The sequence below is a fragment of the Stigmatopora nigra genome, chromosome 10, assembly GCF_051989575.1.
Source record: "Stigmatopora nigra isolate UIUO_SnigA chromosome 10, RoL_Snig_1.1, whole genome shotgun sequence".
Lineage (NCBI taxonomy): Eukaryota > Metazoa > Chordata > Actinopteri > Syngnathiformes > Syngnathidae > Stigmatopora > Stigmatopora nigra.
In genome coordinates, this window is record NC_135517.1 from 6,927,147 (window position 1) to 6,946,902 (window position 19,756).

At 39.6% G+C, this 19,756-nt stretch overlaps 1 protein-coding gene across 1 annotated transcript; it reads right to left on the reverse strand.

Annotated features, from left to right (window-relative positions):
* Window positions 1–776: 776 nt before the first annotated feature.
* On the reverse strand, window positions 777–8,764 carry mapkapk2a (MAPK activated protein kinase 2a). Its single transcript, XM_077726862.1, has 10 exons — window positions 7,994–8,764; window positions 4,571–4,710; window positions 3,513–3,577; window positions 3,303–3,382; window positions 3,081–3,207; window positions 2,906–2,981; window positions 2,690–2,814; window positions 2,130–2,215; window positions 1,966–2,046; window positions 777–1,886 (listed from the first exon to the last, which is right to left on the reverse strand). Exons 1-10 carry the CDS (start codon window positions 8,237–8,239, stop codon window positions 1,737–1,739), a joined length of 1,176 nt encoding a protein of 391 aa, XP_077582988.1. The 5' UTR covers window positions 8,240–8,764; the 3' UTR covers window positions 777–1,736.
* Between the last annotated feature and the right edge of the window lie 10,992 nt (window positions 8,765–19,756).

Sequence of the window (19,756 nt, forward strand, 5' to 3'; positions counted from 1 at the left end):
TTGAACTTATTTGCTGCGGCGATAGATTCCAATTCATTGCAATTGTGTGGGGCTGGTACTGAAACAAAACAATTCACTGCCAGCTCTCCCAGGCCATATACTACACTATATCTATATATAAATAAATATAAATATATATATATACACACACATATATATATATATCTGTATATATATATATATGTATGTATGTACGTACGTATGTATGTATATATATATATATATATATATATATATATATATATATATATATATATATATATATATATATATATATATATATATATATATATATATATATATATATATAGAGAGAGAGAGAGAGAGAGAGAGAGAGAGAGCGAGAGATTTGTGCATGCTAAAGTTGCAGATAAATCTCAACATTTACAATATACCAGCATACTACCTTAATAGACATGATCAATATTAGACTACCAATTTAAATATCAAAGGAAAAAGCCAATGTTTGGTTTGTGTGTATTTAATTGAAAGCAAGCAGACAAAATTATGGCAGTTACAGCTGATTGAAGAGGAAAAGAAGTCTGCTACTAAAATGAGCAGGACAAAAAGGTAAAGTCAAACTTTTAAGCCAAGTTTTACAGTGCGATATTTGTGGGTGCATCATGATGTAGGTGTACAAACAAATCTCAAAATAAACACAATAGTGCCCCATAATCCCAAGTTAGCCGGGCGGGCGGGCGGGTCCTGAAAGGCATATGAACACTGAGGAGGATTTCATCATTCACACCCTTTGCTGGTGGTGCGTCACATGACGAGACTCGAGTACATTATGGCAGGTATGAAGAGGTGCGGTTGTTGTCAAAAGAATGTACTAATAAAGAGTAGTTCGAAACCACAGTGCTTCTCAGTCAAGAGGTTCTCCTGCCCCACGGAAACATGCACTCCCCATCTCTTCAAAACACTGAGCAAACAAAACCCAACACCATCAAGAAAAGGTTCACAAGCAGTGCTTTAAAATGGCACACCATCTGCATAGGGTTAACCTGAAATCTGGCAACAAATACATGAGGTTGCTAAATGCCACAAATAAAAAGTCAATTCGGTAGGTGCTAAAATATGTCTGTAAAAAATCTGTGAAAAAATACATTTGAATCTTTTTTTTTTTTTAAGCTACGTGCAGGTGGCGCTACCTTCTCTGCCCAGTGACTGGACCTGTAACAATAAAATCTTAAGGCAGGTGATTGGAAAGGGCTGGGGGAGGAGGCTACAGGTCAGAATGGCCCTGGTGATAACATTCAGTATGACAATCCGAACCTCAAAAAGGACAGATGAATGAACAACTATTCCTTGCTCACTCCAGGCATGACAGTGCTTACAATCCACTCGTCAGTTTGAAATACATCTGCTTGCATTGTGTACGTGTCAAAAAATTCCTGCGTTGCATTGGTTTTTGGGCTTTAGCCATTTCCTTTAACATTCACTAGTTTGAGTTGCTAACATTGTGGCATCCCAACAATTTAAAAAAAGGAAAGGAATAACAGAGTGCTTCTCTTCCCTCATCTTTTCCAATTGAAAATATTCTTTGCTCGAGTAAAACCACAGTTTAAGAACCTCTGCAAAAGGGGACAAGGGTGGCATTAAAATGCTAAACAAAAACAAAAAAATCTCCAAAATGCTAGACTTGACCGTGAAAAATAAAACACTGAGAAATCCATGCAGTGCGACTCATGTCACCAACTTATTGCTTCCTTTTTTATAATCCATATGTGCATCTTTCAGTGGGCAGCAGACTGAGTGTCCACCATGACTTTATTGGCTTTCTCCCTTCTTTTTTTCAGCAATCGATTGGTCGAATCCTCAATGGTCTTTATCTTTATTTGCTCGTAGTCAACCCTCATGGTCGCCAAGGCACTGGTCATTTCCTCCTGAAGAAAAAAAAAAGAGCACAGGACGTACGTCGGTACTGTTTTGCAACAGCGCAAGCCTCAAAAACAAGCAACAGACCTTGACATCCTCCCATGCGTCCTTCTCTTCTTTTAAGACCCGGCTAGTGTGCAGCGGCGTCTGGGGCACCTCCATCGATTGCTGTAGATTGACATGCAACAATGTGATTTGACACGATACCTTTGGAATGAAAACGATGGAGAGCAAGGTGTAGTGGCTTTTACATTGATCCAAGGGTGATTCATGAACTCAGTGATGGTCATCCTTTGGGTGGGCTCCGTCTTCAGGAGTGTCCTAATCAGCTGTTTAGCTGATGTAAAATGAAGAAACCATGCTGTGATTGAACGTTGACACTCAGCAATAACCATACAAGAAAATTCTAGATTTGGATTTCTAGAGTCCCACCAAGAGCACTTTTTGCACACTGATAAAATGATACAATCCTACCAAAAGAGTATTCCAAAATAATTCATCAAGATTCGCGACTATTAGAACAGTACAATAAAAATAATGAATGTTAGGATTGCCTCGACATAGTCATTCCTTGACGAGCTGCGCAGTGGAAATGGGGAATTCCACCTTCGGTTTATTTTTGTTTGTTTTTTGACAGATGAAATGATGAGATGAAGTCAAACATGCAACAAGATCGTCACCATATAATTTGAAGCTATCTGTCAACGATTGGTCTACACTTTTTCCTTCTAAACACGTCTCATTTTTCCCCAGCCTTTTGCGTTTGCTCGCAAAAGTCAAATTGAACATGACAGTTTGTGGTTATTATCACCTTCTTCTGACACGTCAGACCACTCAGGATTGGGAAACTCATATTGTCCCATCCTAATCCGCTTCTTCATCCCAGGAGAAATGGCTAGGCCATGGTTGGAATAGAAAGGTGGGTATCCACACAACCTAAGAAATGACAAGAGTCATGATTCACTCCAGGGGAAAAAATAAACACATAAAACAACTCTATATACTGCTACATTAAGTATTTACTTACAGAATATACATAATGACACCCAAAGACCACATGTCACACGATTTGTCATATTTTTCTGGGCCCAGAACTTCAGGAGCTGTGGAGAGTGATATGAACCGTTAGAAGAATTAGAACACTGTGGTTAATTAGCAAGCCATGGATTTAAATGCCTGTAAACACATGGAAGAATTCTTACCAACATAATAAGGTGTGTAGCAGGGAGTGGCAAGAGAGTTGTGTGAGGTGGTCTCCTTGGCAAAGCCAAAGTCTGTGAGTTTGAGTAATGCACTTGGCCTCTTGGTGGAGTACAGTAAATTCTCTGGCTGTAGCAAGTATCACATCAATTACTTGAGCGACTGATATTACTCATAACTTCTCATTACAAAGAAAGAAAGTGATGGAAAATGCTCCGACTTACCTTAACGTCCCTGTGTGCAATGTTGACAGCATGCAGGTATTGTATGGCCTCCCCTATACTCTTCATTATGTCAGATGCCTCTGGTATAAAAAAAAGCAGGTTTAGTATAGAAGGTACGATGAAAAAATTAGAAGACTCAACTGAATACGTAAATATTGTTAAATGAGACTGGCAGAAGTCATTTGGAAAATGCTGTCATTTGTTAAATACCCCTCTCTGTAAAGGCCTGGTCCCCTCTGTCCTGAATTCGACTGAAGAGTTCCCCTCCATCCATGCTGCAACAGAATGCACACATTTTAAAGTCGGACATTGAAATCCAATGATTTCATTTTATTTAACACGAATAATACGGTCAATAAATGCATGTATATCATTTAAAATTGTTGCTACAATGGACATTCATAATTTCAGTCATAGGCTTCCCCCTCAATGTCATCAGAAATTGGTAATTGCCAGTAAAACTAAATTGAATGATGCATGGGAATACACTGCTGACTTTGTCTCAGGTGATTAATTGATGATTGGGGTTTTAAAGTGTCACCAAAGAGCCATGACTGCACAATTTGTGGAGGCTTAAATGTAAACGCGTGGGCAGTCTTCAGAGTGACTGTTGAGTTCAACCACAGCCGATTTGAAATTTCTCGAAATTGGTCTTTCACTATTTGAGAAATGCAAATTCAGCAAGCTATTCTTGGTGGGAACACAATGTCTTGGTTTGTTCGATCTTCACACATTTTCAGTGGTTAGCCCCGAAGATGACAACGGCTCCTCTGAATGCACATATCTGACACCATCGCAAAACCAGTCTCTGCGTGCAGTACCACACTTTCATTTTACATTCTCATGTGAAGATTCTTGATAGTAATGGAAGGAAATAATGCAGCTTTGGGGTTCACTAAAAAAATGTCCACCTTTGGTCTTGATCTCAACTCTTGCCCCTGCTCCTTATTTTTAGTATACGAGGTAACATTTGACATCCTTTGAAGAGTGTAAAACATGTATTTTTACACTGATTAACAACAAATAATTGCTTCATAGTAATTGAAACCATTTTGATATCCAAAAATCTTTTTAAATTGTTAAAAGAACTCGGTGCCAAGGGCGAAAATTCCAATGATGAGTGCATAGCAATTGCAGGGTTTACCCCTCCTCATGCCAAAAGGCAGTTAGTACCATGTCAAACTCGCCTGCAACCCTAATTAGGACGGACGACAAGTGATGGTATAGAAAATGCCAATTTTCTTGCGTGAGTTGATTTGTATACTCACCATTCCATGACTATTAGCAAGCATTTGCGGCTTTGATAGAGGTTCTCATAGACATCAATTATCCTCACAATGTTGGAACAAGGCGACGCCCTCCAATGGAGCTCCACTTCTCTACGTGCTTTTGGGCAGTCCTGTAGCATCTAGATAAGCAGAGGAGGAATAAGAAAAGATAAAAAGTGATGACCATGCATGTGTTGAATTCATCAATAAGCAATTTAGGAAGGAAACACTGCGGACAAAAGAAGCACAGTGCTGCCCTCATCTGGCTAATAATTGGACCATATCTTGCAAAGTCAGAAAAGTGTCATTATGGCACTCTCTTGCGATGAAATTTGCTCAATGCACACACTGACAGAGAAGACGTGCTCTACTTTTTGGTCAACAAGTAATGTTTTAATATTTCGCCTAGTAGACAAAGTCAACATAATAAGAAATGTTGCAAAACTTTAATAAGAAAACTTGCTGCGGTGTGCATATTGCAACCTCGCGATGTTGGGGTTCAAACGAGACATCGTTCAGGCCCAGTCTGGATCAAAGAAAGCGAATCTGGACTTTCCCAGTGTGAATGAAAAGCACTTTACCTAACAATTCCAAAACTTAACTGAAATGTAGGTGGAGGAATATCAGTTTTACACAATTGTATTGTATTTTGAAGACTTTTTTGAAACCATATTTCAGTATAACAATTCTACTGACATGTGTTTTAAGAGCACCACAAATCCATTGTTTCAAAAATGGTTGCTCTCACTATGTTGTACTTGGATTTAGGCGGCCAATCCAACCAAACTTTGACAAACTATCAATTCCAGGATATCTGGTCAGATTGATTTATATGCTTATTGTGTTTTGCCCTGGCCAGAAATTACAAAGCAGTGTTGAAAGGTTAAATTGCAACTAGCCAGGCTGTAAGAAGAGACTTGGCCAAGCCCTAAAATAGAAAAAGCAAAATATATTCTATATATAACAAACACACCTCCAGCCCAACACCAACACACAAAAAAACATGTACATACACACACATGGGACATTTCTATAACACCCCCACTGTTTTTTGGCGGTGTTTTTTTTTTTTAATCAATAACTGTACCCCCCTATTCCATCTGTTTTTGGCCCTCAGAGACTAAACCCAGATGCCTGATGAGAAGGTGGGGGCAGATGGGCACACAATGCAAACACAAAGGCTCAAAGAGCTTCGAGTGGGACAGTGTGAGGTGGGGTGAGGAAAGATGCTGGAGTTCCCACCTGCCATTTGAGTCACAGCAGAGAAATCCCACTGAAGTGACGATAAGCCAGTGAAATCGAGGGGAGCAGAGAAGATTAGAATGGGATCGGTAAACTTGAATTAGTCATAAAAGCCTCTTAAATCTACATGAGGGTGTGCATCTGTAAGTGTTTGCATGGTACAGTAGCAAACATGTTTGTCTCCCAGTCTGATTACTGACTGTACACAATATTTGTTATGTATGAGCATTACCCTGCGGGATTGATATTAAGTGGACTGAAAATTCCTGCGGCAATGTAGTTTATATGAAAATAAGATGTGCATGAATTCTTTATGGTAACACTACTGGACGGAAGCAAGACAAATGGATGCAGCAAAACAAAAAAAAAAACAACAACAATGATAGATTTTCTTTTGCTGTTGACAGGATACATTAGGATTCTATTGATTAGTAATGGGAAAAGTCTCATATGATTGAGGCTAACAATGCCATCGTGAGTTAATACACGAGGTGTCTAACAGAACAACACATTCATAAAAATGAGATAGAGCTGAGAGAGGAAGTGATGGTAAAACTGAAACAAAGTGGAACGACATTAGTACTGTGTGACTAATAACACTTCCTCAAGATGGCTTTGAGGCAGATATATTTTTGTTTCTTGATAACTTCAATGGACACAAATGTGCCGGAAAAAAACACTGAGCAATATTTTTGACAGAAACATACCATTGTCAAGTTGTAATAAATCAGTTCTGGTATTATTTGTGCTTTTTTCCACGCAACTTTTCATTCAGGAGTGTATGGGTGAAATACAGACCGCTGATGAATTATTCAAAGCAACTCGCATATCTCAGGACAAAAGAGTATGGTGAAGTTATAAATCATAGCAAGTGGAATTAACAGATGCTCTCATATGATGCAGTGTTTACCTAATCTTGTGTCTAATGACTATGTAAGAGGCTTACACGCCATGATAATTGTTCTCTGGGTTAGATTTTACCAGTACTAAATTGTTTGTGACAACTGTGTCACAGAAACATCTTTTTACCATAAGCTTGAGGGAGGCAAAGTCTATAGACCTAGAGGTAAAGTGGTGGTAACCCACAAGGTGACATAAAGATGACTATGTGGAACAAAAAGATAAAAAGGTAGTGAGACTACTCAACTGGAGATTTGATACAGGATTGTGTTTCAGTGATCAGCTTTATCTTCAACAAATATAACATACCAGTTCGTCTCTTGACTAGATTTTCACCATTAACGTATTAAGAAAAAAAGGGGGAAATTTACACCATTAATAATTCATATACTTTCTGTACTGACTTCCATCTCTGTGACCTAATTCATCAATAAAACATGGTGGAAATAGTTTAGCAGACACTGTGGAACCATAAAAGTAAGTCCAAAATTGTTGTAACATTTGAACTTTTAAAAACCGAACATTTTTAATATACTCCTTGGTTCAATCAGTTTATAATGCTCTGATAGCAATAAACTACAAAACCTAACACACAATGAAAATAATAGACACTGAATTAAAATACAAAACACTTGTTTTTTTAATCCATTGGCACCAAGTCAAAATACAACAGAAGCGATGCCTCCCAATTCAAAAAATAAGATCAATGGATGATCTCAATGTATAAATGTCTAGTTATAATAGAGAATTTACTTTTTATGTATCCGATGTATAGGAACGTACAATATGTAGTTGTTTCAGCAAAACAGTTGTTTTAGTAAAGCCTCACAAAACATTTTCACTCAGTGATTCACTTTCAATGACTGTACGATCAATTTATTTATCACATTAGAAAGGAACAAACTAAAAACAATACCTTCACCAGTGCAGGTGACAGTATTTCTCCTGAAAGGCAGGATCTACACACAATGCCGGATCTGCACCTCTCTTCTACCAGAAAATGAGTATTATATTCCTCAAAAGTCCCCTCTCATAATTAAAATAAATAAACAGGCTGAGACAAACAATCAAACCATACAAAGTATTTTTCTGATGATGAGAGAAGTCGTGTGACATCATTTAAGAATTCCAAAGTGTTATCTTGAGCATAGTTTCCTCTGGCATGTCACAACAACTCGAGCAGGAAGACAAGACAGATAACGACAAGCAGTGAATTTCCTTCTTTTTACACAAAAACTGAGAAGTACTCACAACCGATGTTTTTTTCTGAGTGAAACATACCTTTAGTGCGTACTTGTCAGCGGTCTTCCTCTGGAAGATCTCGAGCACCTTCCCATTGATTCCGAGACCCAGCACTTGGTTGGTCACCTTGTAGTCGTCGGTAATGGCGTTCTTCTTTATTTGTAAGGTGGGTCTGCTCAGGAAAGGGGGAAACAGACCCGCGGGGTTCTGCTGCTGCTGGCCGGCTGGATTCTGTTGCCCGCTCGGGTTAGGAAAGAGCGGCTGGTTTTGCGCGTTGGATAGCATTCTGTTCAGATCGCACTACTAAGTAAACACCTCCTCTGGGCTGATTGAAAGACCGTGTTTAAGGGCAGGGGCTTCTTCCTGGATTAGCTTCCCTTTTGACTAACTATTCGCGGTGTCGCAAGCAGGCCCGAGGAAGCCACAGCGGCCAGCTTCGATGGAACGAAGCGGGCTAACAAAGTCACTCGGTTGGCCGATTAAATGCTAAAATAGCTCGGCGTTAGCATTCCCATTCGCTCCTATTCTTGACCTTTGACTTTACTGCTAACAAGTCAGCTATCGGTTAGCTTATCCATCTCCGGTAGTGGCCGCCACGCACCGGTTCCTCCAAGAAGACTCAATGAACTTTTCTCTCGGCCTAAATCATCTTCCAAAAATGATGAAATGAGGCACGTCACGAAATCGATGTCGTCGATGAAGAATATGAAGTAGATCAGAAGGGAAAAACGAGGGTGAAAGTTAGGTGAATAGTAAGTGGGCGACCACTTCACTTTTCCCAGGCCAAGTCAGACAGAGCAGGTTTTACTGCTGACGTCATAATCTCGTTTTCGCCGCTTAAAGGAGAAGCGGGGTATTTTTACACAAACTCAGAATGCATTAAAAAACAAAACAAAAAAGAAAACATCCGACACATTCGACATTGTAGTTTGGAAGAAAAAAAAAGAATTTCGTTTTTCTGCATAATACAGGTGGTTAGTGCGTTGGCCTAATTGTTCTGGGGTCGAGGGTCCGATCCCAGAGGGGTTGCTCACTGTGGCTTGTGTCGGTTTTCACTGGGTACTCCGCTTTTCTCCCACATACCAAAACATATGAGTAAAATATGGGTGTGCCCCGCCTGTATGGCGCCTGTAGTTAAATGGGATAGGCTCTAGCACCCCCCAGAACCTGATATATTCTTTATATATCTATAATCTTCATTTGAATTTTAGGATGAAACATGTAGTTGGCAGATGTTATACTTAAGTAGCCTACATAAAGTGATGGGATAGGTTGGATCTGATCCCAGGGCTGCTCACTTTACAACCCTATACAAGAAGATGATTGCTATTGCTTTAATAACCTTTCATTAAATTGGGGCTGGTGTTTCTTTGCTGTTTTTTTTTTTTTTTTACTATACATGGCGACTCAAATGGGACTGAGAGGGTTCCAGTTGAGAGCCACTTGAACTGTTTTGTTAAAGGATAAAAATAGAGCTGGTAATCTCTATAACCAGCCAGTCCCCGGCCCCCCAAGGTTACAAAGTTATTAAGATGGGTTGCAATGCTTGCCCATACTACAAAATGTGGACATGACTTTTTATTTTTAAATACATACACACACATATATCTATGTATACTATTCTATGTGAATATCACATTTTGGGTTATGTACGTAGGCCACAACATTAGCAATTGTTATAATGTGGCATGACTGAGCCAGAATGTGATGTCCTCATATGTGGGCGCCCCCAATAACACTTCATTGCATTTGACTCATTGGCATCCAATTCCTTTAAACTGGGAGGACGGCCACTAAATGCTCATCTTTCAGTAGTATTGGAAGTGCGAGCCGTCCAATCCATATGGACTGTGGGGTTTGGCAGTGATCATTGCTCTCTCACAGTCCAAATGGAGTGGATGTCTAGCGCCGCCAATCACTTAAATGTGTTATCTATAAAGAGTTAAGGTTTAGGCACTGAACATTCTTTGTCTTTCAACAAACTTCACATTTAAGAAATAAAAATAGCTACTGTTTACCTATTATGCAACTAAACTCACAAAGAAAACTGGTGACACAAACCACAAAGATGACATTTTTTCAAGCTCTCCTCCCACTTATAATTGGGTGTGTGGTGGAATTTTATTTTGACTAAACTAAAATATAGTTTAATTACACATGCAGTACTGAAAAAAAGTTGCGAAAAAATTAATAGTTTACTTGCACATCTACTACAGCAGATGGCAGTGATACTCTTATTGTCAGAGCAGTAGTATTATAGTATTATAATATTGTTATTAATATTTGAGGTTTGTATGCACTGGGCATGCACACATTTCTATGGATTGCTTCTAAAACGCTTCTTAAAGACAAAAAAACAATATAATGTACTGTCGTTGGGAAGATTGTGGCTCTAAATTGTCCTTTGTTGTAGAAGAGAGTGCAGACTTTTAAAGTTTATTTGACAAGATGTGGTTAGGACAAGTGTCAGTCGTGGTTATACAAAATATGAGTGTTTAATGCACGGGAATTGTGGGAATTTGCCATATTTCTTTTATATGTATGTTACCTGAATTGAACTGCAGTTCTCTTAACAAACACCAGATGTCCAACCTGTCATAATATTGGATTTCAAATGAAGGTCTGGAGACTTGACTTTGCATCCCACCATTAATAGCATCCATTAAAGTAAACGTCTTTATGAAACGTTTTAACTCCAAAACTAACTGTCATGGTGATAACTTAAGTATGCAGCATTTACACTCTCCAAATTGAGACTTGGCTCTAAGTATCTGGAGCCATGGCATTTGTGTTCGTGCGGTTTTACTTACATAATATGTAGTCTGAGGAAACATGGAGTGCAGTATATTTGGCTGCAAAAGCTGAGATTCAGTTGATGGACGAGTTTGTGTTGTTGTCATCAACCACAACATGACGTCAGGAACTTAATTTGCCTACAATCTACGAAGCAGTGTCATTGTTTTTGATCCAAAACTGAGAACGCCTAAAGAATTTCGCCCACAAACCACTATTATCTCATTATTTCTCTTTTACTATTTATCTAAATGATGATTCTAAAGTTAAATTTTTAAGAGACATTTCAACCTGTTTTTAGTCAAATATGAATTCCACTTTACAGCTAGATGAAGCATCGCTGGTTTTGTTGTTGTTTGGATGCCACGTCAGTAACAATGTGACACACTTTAGTGTTCTTAGTCACTGTTATGTAAAAAAAAAAAAAAAAGAAGAAAAATAAAACCTGTCTTTTGTCCTGTTGCCTCTGGTCATGGTTGCCATACGTACAGCTTAAAAACTCACTCATACACCATTTTTGTTATATAAAAAGTCTGAAATTGGAGTGTGTTGACTAAGCTTTCACACCTTGTGTGGATGAAAACAGACTCTTTATGCTGTTCCAAAGCTGTGATGGTTCTTTGATAGTTCCAGGTGAACTTTAAAATATAGGCCAAGATAGGACCTTGTTCATCCATGAGTTTCTGCCTCAGAGCAAAGTCAGTGTTTGTTCAACTAAACTGTCCAACTTTCACCAAGTGATCCTTGCGCAAAGCTACTGGACTGTCCTCTGAAGGATCAGGAATGTGTGGCCTGCGCATAGAGCTGCAGGATTTTGGAATGCTGACATTTTCATTTTCTCCTTTACCGAGTGGTCCCTAGACACTGGCTTTGTTCTCCTGGATAGCAGAACTGGAAGGACAGTCAGTCAGTCATAAGCACGGATCCATCATCTCTCTATACCTTCCGCTCTCTTCATTAGCCGGAGTTAATTTGGAACAGTTATTCCAGGCGATTTCTCAGAATAATCCTCCATCATCAGCACATGGAGTTGAAACTCAAGCCAGCTCTTGATATAGACCCATGGTCAGCATTGGCTCTGCTGGAGGATTCTAGCACCTGGACACTTGCGAGCCCCCTGGCCGACATGGGACCTTCTGAACTTATTCACCCCTCTGATGCGTGCAGGCACACATATCCCCTTATGATTCCCCCCCCCCCCCCACCCCCCAGCTATGATCCCTGTTTGTCCCGCCATCACTCTCTAATTGCTATGTAGAACACCAAAAACCTATATTTACATGTGAGCTCATTTAAGGCCGCCTCCGTCTTCACCCTTCAGCCACTGAAATGTATTTGTATACACAACACGACCTTAGACAAAAGTAGAATAAAATGTCACTTGGTCTGGCTGTTAAAGTGTTGGTTTATTTGTGGCCTTTTTGACTCTTAGATTTTTCACTTGTTCTAAACTACATTAATGCAGCTGCATTTCCATTCTTTTTTATTTTACCCTTCACCCTGTTGCTTTGTTTTACAACCCTTGGAGAGGTCAAAACAATTTCTCTGCAACCACTTCCATGACCGTTTTGTTTGAAATCATGCACTAAGTTAACCTCAACTGTCCAGCAATTTTAGCAGCGGTGTGGCATGTGCTTGTGGCTACGTTCGCCATTATTGAAGGAGTGGATATTTGACATTGTGCGTAGAAAAAGCTTCCAAAAGTGCAGTGACACACACCCAAGAAAATAATAGTGAGTCCCGCCACAAAAAGCTCCCCAAACAAGGAGACGGAAATTCCAAAGTCAAACCACCATGACAATGCTATTTATTGCCACAGTTTCAAAGTATAGTTATTTGGAGTTTGGCAATATTATTTTACGAATATATACATTAATTTTAGCCCGTTATGGAAACAAACCTGCCTTGGTTGTGTTGTACTTTTCACAGGCAGTGGTCACACAGTGCTTTTTCAAACATAACAAGACACAAACTCAGAATGCACTTTAAAAAAACTAAGGGAAAACAAAGAAATGGGAGAACACAACATGTGATGATTAAAGTTAAGCACTACACACAAGCAACAAACAAGAAAGGCCTAAAGAGCTCGATTTTGACAGAAAAAGTCCTCAATGAGACAACCTTGCCTGTACACAAGTCTTGTCATCCATGAAATGAAGGCCATCCTCTATAGCAGGGGTCCCCAAACCAGTCTTCAAGGCTTTGTTTTCCAACCGATCCAGCCCAGAGACTTTAACCAATGAGATTTCAGCAGAAAACAAGAAGCACCTGACTGCAATCCACTGATTTCACTGTTAGGACACCAGATTAGTGAAAATGTGTCCTTTTTTTCTGGGTTGGAATGAAAACCTGTACCCACTGCAGCCCTATGTGGAATAGTTTGGAGACCATTGCTCTATAGCGTTGCAACAGGCATGTGACCGCTACGGTAATCCCCCAATTATCTACCAACACAGGCCGATGACGCCAACAGACCAGTGTCATCATCTAAAAAATTTTTCCCTGTGACTGAAAAACTAGATGTATTAAACTCACACTACCTTGGCCCACATAATCTTGATATTTGTTTTTAGGTCAGTGGGGCAGCAGTTTGTTAGCATATGTGTGAGCAATCACCATCACGTTTTGGTCACATGGACATTCCTGTAGCCCCAATTTCCCTCAGAGCACAAGAGGCCTTTTGATAACGGGAGACAATTCTTTAGCCTACTTCTCTGTTCTACTCCGCTGACAAGACTGCCCTCATTTCATGCTGTTAGCAAACCCGATAAACGCACGCCAATTCCTCTTCTCGTCCACTCGTAACCTTGTTTCCTCACATTTGCACATGCATAACACTTGGTGGATTTTGCTGACCATGCTCCAGTTGTCCTGCACAGAGGGAGACTTTGCATTTATTGGGATTTTGGCTCATGAAGACCCACCTCATAGAAAGATAACAACGTCATCAGGCCTCTTCTGCCTCCATTGATTCTCTCTGGGCTACTGACCTACTAGTCTTGGGGAGAGGACAGACCATCCAAAACAGATGCATTCATGTGTATGTTTATCATACGGTTCACATAAATACACGAACGTACACTTTGACGGCTGGCTGATATTTTCATCCAGGGTTTTGGAGTTTAACATACTTATATACAAAAACTTTGTACACATTTAGCACTGTTTGCCCAGTTAATTTACTGGTAATTCTACATACTGCAGCAGCAATCAGGGCAACATTCATATTGATCCGCTCAGCTACATCAATCACAATGCATGAAAAGGACATCAGATGCACCTCATGAGAGCCCACAAAACAGCACTATTTAAAAAAATTAAATTCCAGACTTGCATGACAGATACAGCCTAAAAAAAACCTGGTTTGGGGACATGGCTTTGCAAACAACATCTCAGTAGGTTATTGTATTATAAGTAAGCTTTTTAAACATAGTATCTTTTGGAATATATCAATTCACTAACTCACTTCACAACATAACCACTTTCTTCTCAATTGAGCTTCAGTCATTTTTTTTTTGCATTAATTGCCTATTTTGGTGGTTACCTAGTGGAACAGAAAATGCTTGTCGAGAATGACCTTAGTGTATACTTTCGGACGATGTCCGGTGGTCAGGTTCGAGAGTTCAATGCTAAAACGGTCCGCGGTGAAATGCACACTGGAAATGTGATGCATGCAGTGCATTATATTCTAGCATCCATACATACACTAGGGGCAATATAGGCTGAGGGCCATTAATGATGTCTATTTGTGTTGAACGTAAAAATGGCTCAGGATCATGCGTTAACACATGTGCGCCATACATCCAAACCGTAAATAGATCTTATATACACAGTTTGCACACTTTATATTTACATGCAATGAGAGGTAGAACTGTGCAAGCAGTCGAGATCTTGACTTGAGGGCAATACAGTATGTTTTTAAGGACTAGTCACACTGAATGGAAAGCCAGACCAGAGTTGCCTGCTGGTGTGTGGGTCAAATGTCCGTACAAGGACATCGTAAAGGCAGAGGGCTTTCATACCAACCATACTGCACACATGTCTGTGAGGGCGTGTGCAACTGTGGCAGTGATTGGAGGGGGTGGCGGTGGTAGTGCCAGCTGAGCAGCTTAAAAATAGTGCCGAGTACGGGATTGCAACTGCACGGGAATCTAAGAACACATGGACGCTGGTCCAATTGTGATTCAGTGAGGATTTCGTGGGGCTAAGTGACGACTGACGAGCCAACAGAGGAGGATGATTAAACCCAGTTGGCTCAGAGTGTCTGATCTTTGATGGGATTTTGTAAGACGTTTGCAGGGTCACAGTTATGACGGCTATGGCCGTCTGCGAGGTGTCGACTGGACCGGTAAATAAATGGAGGCGTGCAATTGGTGAAGGTGTTGGCTTAATATGACGAGGCAGTGGGGCAGTAGGTTGACTTGAATGTAAAGAAGGTGAAACGTGATGGGGATCAGACTGGCAGGATTAAAGAGTGCTGGAGTGACCTCCACTAATGCACACAACAGAGGGAAGGGATGAAGAACCAAGGGGAGGGTGCTCAGAAATGAACAGCTGCTCTCTAAAAAGAATCAGTCAGCACAATGTGGCCACACACAAAAACAAAACAAAAAAACGACAAAATAAACAAAACCTAACACACAATAATGAGCAACAAACTATTACATGTGCTTAATGCTGACAAACAAACTGTAAGAGTGGTTTCAATTGGAGGATAATCACATGCACAAAGTGGCTCTTTCACCTCACATAATCTTCATTTGGATTAAAATGGATTATTGGATTACAAGATTCTCTGCAGCACAGAGAGATAGAGACAGACAAGAAAAGAAGAAATTTAAACCCACAGGATTATAGGAAACATTTCTTTTTTTAAAACTCCAGTATGAACTATGTAAATCTGGAGTCCCCCACCCCCTATTTTTTAAAAATAGATATCCATGTGTATTCATTCTTTTAATTGATTCGAAATTGTCAGGGTTGTTAAAAACTGTTTACTTCTTACTTTTGCCCAATTTATTCATTTTAATTTGATTTCATGGGACTTTTAACATCTCATCTCATTTTCTGAACCACATTATCCTCACTACCAGGGGTGCTGGAGCCTATCCCAGCTCCCAGAGGCGGGAGGGACATCCTGAATTGGTGGTTAGCCAATCGGTTTTTGTAAATGTTTTCTAAATGAAGATTACAATCAATGGGTGTGTGCCATTAGCTAAATTACAGTCTTTGGCAAAACATGATCTCGGAAATCCTCAAAGTATAAAAAACTCCCCTTTAAAAAAAAATCCACAAAAAACATAATTTGCTATAATTTCAGATGAGTTATAGCGTGAAGTTCATTCTGTTGTGTGTGACAAAGCACCAGATTATTTCTTGACATCATTAAATTGGTCGTAATATAGCACTGATGACTAGTATGTTTAGCCAGCATTAGAACATCAAAATGAACAGAGAGAAAAATGTGTGAATTATTGATGCCATGCTGAAGGACTATTTTCAAGGGAATATGCGTGCTGCCTGGAAGTGCGCTCTAGCGAGAGGGGGTCGCAATGTAAAATACGATCTTCATTTTGGCTCTCTCCTCAGTAGGTCAGCGTGTTTCCTGTCACAGGCAGACGGAAAGTGGCCCTCCAAACTCTGACATGGAAAAAGCTCTCAGCACAACAGTGTACCCAGCAGCTGCTCTCAAGTAGACTGGAATGAGAGCGTGAAAGCGGAACACCAGCGACAGTGTGACCAGTCAAACAAGCAAAATACATATTCCCACTACATAAAGTCAACATTTGGTCCAGTGCAGTAAGTTCACATAGAATAGCTTGGCTAAACAAAAGCATTTTTTACTGATTTTAGGAAATGAGGTAGAAACTAGATGTTCCTCACACTTTTCTGCAGAGAATATAGTTCATTTTCTTTGGTCTGGACTTGTATTCATTCTTCCTAGAGTTCAACGTCTTAAATGTATCGCCATTTGTTGGTTTTTTTTTGAAATTCTGTTGAAATTCTGTTGAAGATCTGTAGAAATTCCTTTGTCAACATTGCCACACATTGAACCTGACTCATGTGATCTCACTCACTGCCAACCAATCAACTTTCCCATAATGCTCCTGCTTTGGAAAAAAGGTGTGTTTATGTCGGAACTGGTTCGAACCATGCTGCAGTAACTATCCCACATATAGCAAACCACACCATGGTTGGCTTGCAAGCGAACCGAGACCACCTCTCCCTCTGGGACCAGTTGTTTACTCCGCTTCAGGGTTCACTGGTTTGTATTCACACCAGCCCATAAGGTGCCCACTCCAAACCAAACAGGGCAGGTGTGAATACGCCCTAAGTGTCACCACAGTGACCTTCTGCTTTGGGTATAGAAGAAGGACTGGAATGATAAAACCAGAAAAACAAACAGTGCATACATATACAGTATATGGAGTTAAATATAGTGAAACAGACAGACAGTTGGATTCATCTATGAAGATGGAGAATGAGTCATCTTCTATTTCAGTCTTTACTGTGAACCCGCCAGGCCTTGTAAACAAGGCTGCCGGGACTAAGAACCTAATTACAGGAAGATCTAATGCACAAGTATCCAAACTACGGCCAGCGTGACGCCTGTGGCACGCTGCCCGGTTTTTATTGTCCTGGAGAAAATTATGAAAATATTATTGAATATAAACCCTAATCTTCCATACAGCCTAAAACAGTGGCTTTCCCTTATTTCTAATCAATGTAAAAAACTGTATTTTGGTTCACAGAAATAAATGTGTATATGTAGAATATCCAAACTAAAAAGTTCTATCTTTCTTGCAGTCACTAGACATTTTTTCTTTGTTAAATAAATATGTATTTTATTGCAATCAAGTGACTACAGTTTTTTTTAATCAGGAGTAATTGCATGTAGTCCAGTGATCATTTTTTTCATGTTTTAAATGTATTGTAAATTTTACAATATCCTTATACCTATGGATTATTTCATTGCTAAAATCAACCACTGCAATTGACATTTATAGAATAACTCAATGGAAACAAATGAGATAATACTTAAACAATTTAAAAATCGGATTCTTACCCAATTCTCATCCTCTCTTTAACAAATAAAAATATTTGGAGAAGAAGCTTTGGATCCCCCTGATTTAATGCAATATTGGATCAGAGGGACATGGCACCCATATTATTCACCACCTGTAAACAACAACTTGCACATGCGTATATTTTCGACAATAACCTGTATTCTGAGGGGAATGTAAAGTGATGTTTGGCAATTGATCCCACAACAACTTAAGTGTGTGACAGGTTGAACTTGTAGAGACGTGTGTTCAGTTGTGCGTGTGAGCTCAGCTGTGTCATTGTATGATGCATCACAATGACTGCAATCCACTGTGGAGCATGCAGGGACGTGTCAAACTGCATGTGTGTGTATTTTGGGGGAAAAGGGGGGTGGTGGGTTGATATAGTATATTCCGTTTGGTCCAGAGACTGGTAGGATCAGCTGTTCTTCTGGTCCAAAGTCAGAGCAGCCACACATCGCTCTTGTTCATGTGTGTGTGTGTGTGTGTGTGAGTGTGTGTGTGTGTGTGTGTGAGTGTGTGTGTGTGTGTGTGTTTGTGTGTGTGTGTGTGTGTGTGTGTGTGTGTGTGTGTGTGTACTCAGTGACCCAGAAAAAAAAAACTTGCCTTTGCCTCCTTGCCATGACCTCAAACAAACTATATTAGGATTCCTTCACAGATTATTTAGGAAAATGAACATACAGCTGTTGATAGATAATAGTGAGACAGTCAGTAGTTTGTACATTAAACAAAAAAATGAATTTGTCACTTTGGTTTTTGTTTCTATTTTACACACGGTGAACTTCAACAACTATGACTTTTTATATTGACAGAAAAGGGCAGGTTTTTTCTCAAAATATTCACAGGTTTTAAAATCTTCATTTGAATAGTTCTGGATTTTTTTTGCCTGACTTGCAAAAGCATTGGCAATCATGTTCATTCTTGTTGGTACATTGTCATATTTGTGTGTCACCTATTGAGGCAGGGCTGGGATTAAAGAGCAAGTCAGTATGCCAAATGGCAACAGGTGATCTATGGTGCAGCATATGGTTTAGGAAGGTGACAGGGTAGGTGCCTAATGGGATTGGTCTAATCTTCTTTTACTTGGTAATGAAAGACAAGTAGGGAAAGAAATGCAACATGTTTTGTTTTTGTCAAAATTTAACCATAAATACTGTTATTTAGCCTCTTTAAAACCTAAATAGAAGGGAACTCTTTCTGTTTACTCCAATCTAACAGTTTTGCCAGATGTTTTTGACTGAACTGTATCTATTTTTAGATAATAGTGGACTTTGTCCTCCAGGTTGGGGGGCGGTTCTGAATTACAGTAAATATGAAGGCATGCGACGTCATATGCATTTGGACAATGAGAAATGTTAAAGGATAATTAATACAAATACAGCTGAGAGCTTGACTTTAATCAGATTTGGATGGTTTTAAATCATATTCCATTCTAATAACTCAATTAGGAGTTTTTATTGGTTTGATGGAGGAGAAAATGTACTATAAATGGCATTGAAGGAAAACAACTGTTGCAATAAAGTAGTGATATGACCAGAGATACTTACGTCTTGGTTGATTAAACAGCCTGCCTAAACCTCCATCCCAACTGTGATGGCAGTAACGTTGCTGGACTGGTTTCCTCCCCTGAGGGTTCCCGACTCAACTGTTACAAGCTATGATTTGTAACCTGAGCAGGTCATTGCTCAGAAGTAGACTGCCAAAACTAGAAGGGCTGCAGATGAAAAGCAGAATGACGTTCACGAAACCTGTTTGACATGTCTCAACTGGGCCATCACACGTATGAGTTAACATTGATAAGTATCACCAAAGTAGCAAAGTAAAATGTTTTTGTCACAACATTTGAGTGCATTTGGAGGTTATTGTACTTTGTTTGCGTATTTCTTTCTGAAAACGAATTTTCCATTTAAAATCAGACAAAACATTGGAACTGTTACCTCTTTCA